The 4,128-nt window shown below is 41.2% G+C and overlaps 1 protein-coding gene across 1 annotated transcript in view; it reads right to left on the bottom strand.

Annotated features, from left to right (window-relative positions):
* Positions 1-403: 403 nt before the first annotated feature.
* Positions 404-4,128, bottom strand: part of tsr1 (TSR1 ribosome maturation factor) — a gene marked incomplete in the record, with an annotated part of 15,810 nt that continues 12,085 nt past the window's right edge. Inside the window, 8 exon segments of the mRNA XM_014012474.1 lie at positions 404-684; positions 778-852; positions 944-1,084; positions 1,191-1,307; positions 1,768-1,900; positions 1,996-2,106; positions 2,199-2,361; positions 2,460-2,674. Of these exon segments, the coding sequence (XP_013867928.1) occupies positions 506-684; positions 778-852; positions 944-1,084; positions 1,191-1,307; positions 1,768-1,900; positions 1,996-2,106; positions 2,199-2,361; positions 2,460-2,674 (1,134 nt within the window).

Below are 4,128 nucleotides of genomic sequence, written 5' to 3'. Positions count from 1 at the left end.
GGCAAGATGCTGTGCTTAAAAGTACAACATGGGAGTTCTTGGTTCATGATTACACTTCCTCAAATATAACATCATCTGCATAATTATTTTGTTCTCATTCTTTAATTTTAATGCGGCTGCAGGCATTTGGCAACATGAGCCCGACTTCAAAGAAAGTAAATGAGCCTGATGCATGAGTGCATGTTAGAATTATTACAAGCTGTTGTGGTAACAGCACTCGGAGTTGTTTAATCATTAAGTATTTTATGTAAACAGTTTTTTTTGTTTAATAGAAATTGTCACTTTTTTCCTTTTTAACTGATGACTAAGTGGGTTACTTATTCATGACTGCCATCTAGTGGCCAAAGCAAACTCAGCGGCAAGTTAAAACAAAGGAGAATGAGGAAAACATTACAACAGGAAATATGTTGTATTTCTTAATATTTAATATATTTACTGAACGTGTCATGTGAATCTGTTTAATTAATATGCATCTTGTTTCTCTCAAACTGCTGTTTTTCTCCAACTATTCCATGTCCAAGTCATCAAATTCAATTGTAACTTCTTTCTTGAACCAAGGTAGCTGGGAGGGCACATATGGGTCATACGTCCAGCGAGGATACACCCTTTTGTACAGATTCATCAGAACAGTATCTTGAGAGCGCAGCTGGTTATCGAAGACGCACTTCATGTGACCGTGTGTTCCTGAAAGATTTCACATAAAGAAATTAGAATTCACACAGGAATTTTTGTTTGAAAAACCTGCAGAAAATCTGATTTGCTGTCAAACGTCCTCACCTAAAGCCTCCTTGATGTGGCCTCTCCGACCCCATTTTGTCCTCAGCTCCACTGGTTTGAACCACATGATGTCATCTGTCACAGAAATAATCAGAAGAGGATTAAATTCTTGTACAAGCCACACATTATTGCATTAACCATATTAAAAGGAATTGCATCTTCTCACCTCTGTTAAAGAACATGTAGCGGACTACAGCTGAACGCCTGTTGATTTTAAATGGGTGTCCACTCAGCACAATCCTCTTGAGCACAACGCGCCGAGGGTCACAGCTGAGCAGGCTGCCGGTCGCCACTAGGTCCTGGACACCTACAGAGACAGAAGTAAACATGAGCTCAGATGCCAGTTTAAAACGCGAGAGGATAATTAAATAAAAAAATGTTTACTAACAGATCCCCTTCTGTTATAATCTCACCATCATTCCTTTGTTTGAAGAGCAGTACTCCTGCAGGAGGGAAGGTGATGGGGGCATACACTGACACCACAGTGGGGGCATCGGGCCTGAGAAAACGCTCCATCTTATGTTTATCAGCTGGAGAACAGAAATCCACATTGAGTAATGCATTTGTTATTAAATAACAAAAAATCCGATCTGACATCTCAGTTTCACATGAATCTCAGAAAGTAACATTATGAATTATGACATCAGATACTGAGCAATATTGATATTGTGAAGCCTAAATTTCAAACCAGTTTGAGGGAGCGTTGTACTTCAATTCAGAGAATAAAATTATGGAAAATGCCAGATCAATGTTTATGTTTAAGAGAATGATAAAAGTTGGTTTGCTGAAGAAATATGAAATAGTATGATGGTAGTAGTTTGTGGACTATTTTTAACAAATAAATTAATTCTCCTGCAATGTGAACATCTGTGAGTGTTCTGCATCAGGACTCTGGACTATGCCCGGAAAAACGATCAAAATTTTATTGCAAGAATAAGACACTAACTGTGAAATCACTAAAAAAAAATTCTCGAGTAATAGTTGTTCTACCTGATGTGTGCTGAGAGAATATAGGCGAGGCCCGGAATCTCCGAAATCCACAGTGAAACACAAGCTCCTCTTTCGATTTGATTGGCTCAGTGTTGCTGGGGTGTCTCCTCACCAGGACATGCATCACCGACATCTGTTCACAGTAAGAAAAGAAGAAAGTTCCGTCACTAAAAATAACTAGCAGTGTGTGTGACGGTACATCGAAAGGAGGCTTAGAGATGTTATTACCTTCTGCTCGTGGGGCAGGAGAGACACCAGCAACAGAGGTTTGCCGGACTGGACACTCTCCATCACAGAGAAAGGCACGTCGATGATGTGCAGTGTGACATACCAGCCAACCTGAAACAGAGAGGCCCAAGAGTGGTGGAACTTATGATTCCAATATCAACCAAGAACTATTTATATGATGAAGAAAGTTGCTTTTTGAATACCATTGCTCCCTCCTCCTCCTCAGCTGCGGCCTCTGCCAGGATGCGTCTGCGAGTGCGTTCGAAACTCTGAAACTGGAAAATGCGTGAATAGTCGTGAGGTAAATTCTCCAAAGGGTCCCAGGGTGAGGAGCGGAAACTTTTCAGACCCCTGTAGCGCTGGAACCTGGGAATAAAAAAAAATACAATAAAATATATTTACATATATACACATGATGTGCAGTGATTCTAACATCATTAGCAGCACTCAAAACACAAGAGTACCTGATTCTAGCGGGCGTGTCCTTGGGCGTGTCCACCTCATCAGGAAACATCTCATTGGATCGAGCCTCTCTGTAGAGTTTCAGGCCTTCTTCTTCTGCTGCTTCATCCATGTGTTCGTCATACTGCTGATCTGCTCCAGCTCGCTCTGTAGAGCACACCTCTTCTTCCTCCTCTTCATCATCTTCCTCTTCTGAAGCACAGCATGAATCAGGCTCCTAAAGAGAAAGGGAATTATACAAGTGATTTAAACGTGCCAACATTATAAACACTTCCTGCCAACAGAGATAAAAATACATCCAACTCACAATGTAAAAACTTTCCCTTTTAAGTGGCCATAAATAAAAAAGAATGCATGTTGCTCTATTTCACATCATGACAAATAAAACCTTTGAGATTGCTGTAATTGTTGGATTTGTGTCCTGGGAATGAGTTTTCAAAGTTTCTTGACCACTGAGCTATTCAGACATGCAAAGTACGGCTGCATCACAGAACCAACACAGAGCAGATTACGCAAACTCTACTTTTTCGAAACATCTTTCCCTAAAGTTTACCGGCTTGCTGAACTCTCTTTCGAAACCTGTTTCTCTGGATTGTCACTTCCTTCCTTCCTTCCTTAACTCCCTTTTGAAATCTCTCTCTGAATTGTTACTTCCTTCCTTATTTCCCTTTCGAAACCTCTTTCTCTGAATTGTCCCTTCCTTCTTTAACTCCCTTTCGAAACCTCTATGCCTGAATTGTTACTTCCTTCCTTAACTCCCTTTCAAAACCTCTTTCACTGAATTGGCCCTTCCTTCCTTAACTCCCTTTCGAAATCTCTTTCTCTGATTGTCCCTTCCCCCCTTAAACCCCATTCGAAACCTCTTTCTCTGAATTGTCCCTTCGTTCCTTAACCCCCTTTCGAAACCTCTCTCTCTGAATTGACCATTCCTTCCCTAACTCCCTTTCGAACCCTCGTTCCCTGAATTGTCACTTCCTTCCTTCCTTCCTTAACTCCCTTTTGAAATCTCTTTCTCTGAATTGTTACTTCCTTCCTTATTTCCCTTTCAAAACCACTTTCTCTGAATTGTCACTTCCTTCTTTAACTCCCTTTCGAAACCTCTTTCTCTGAATTGTCACTTCCTTCTTTAACTCCCTTTCGAAACCTCTTTCTCTGAATTGTCACTTCCTTCTTTAACTCCCTTTCAAAACCTCTTTCTCTGAAGTGTCCCTTCCTTCTTTAACTCCCTTTCGAAACCTCTTTCACTGAATTGGCCCTTCCTTCCTTAACTCCCTTTCGAAATCTCTTTCTCTGATTGTCCCTTCCCCCCTTAAATCCCATTCGAAACCTCTCTCTCTGAATTGTCCCTTCGTTCCTTAACCCCATTTCGAAACCTCTCTCTCTGAATTGACCATTTCTTCCCTAACTCCCTTTCGAAACATCGTTCCCTGAATTGTTCCTTCATTCCCTAACTCCCTTTCGAACCCTCGTTCCCTGAATTGTCCCTTCCTTCCCTAACTCCCTTTCGAACCCTCGTTCCCTGAATTGTCCCTTCCTTCCCTAACTCCCTTTCGAAAGCTCTTTCTCTGAATTGTCACTTTCTTTCTTAACTCCTTTCCGAAATCTCTTTCTCTATATACTCACTCACTCACTCACTCACTCACTCACTCACTCACTCACTCACTCACTCAC

The sequence above is a fragment of the Austrofundulus limnaeus genome, unplaced genomic scaffold, assembly GCF_001266775.1.
Source record: "Austrofundulus limnaeus strain Quisiro unplaced genomic scaffold, Austrofundulus_limnaeus-1.0 Scaffold91, whole genome shotgun sequence".
In the NCBI taxonomy this organism is placed as follows: Eukaryota; Metazoa; Chordata; class Actinopteri; order Cyprinodontiformes; family Rivulidae; genus Austrofundulus; species Austrofundulus limnaeus.
This window is presented reverse-complemented; position numbering and strand designations above follow the sequence as displayed.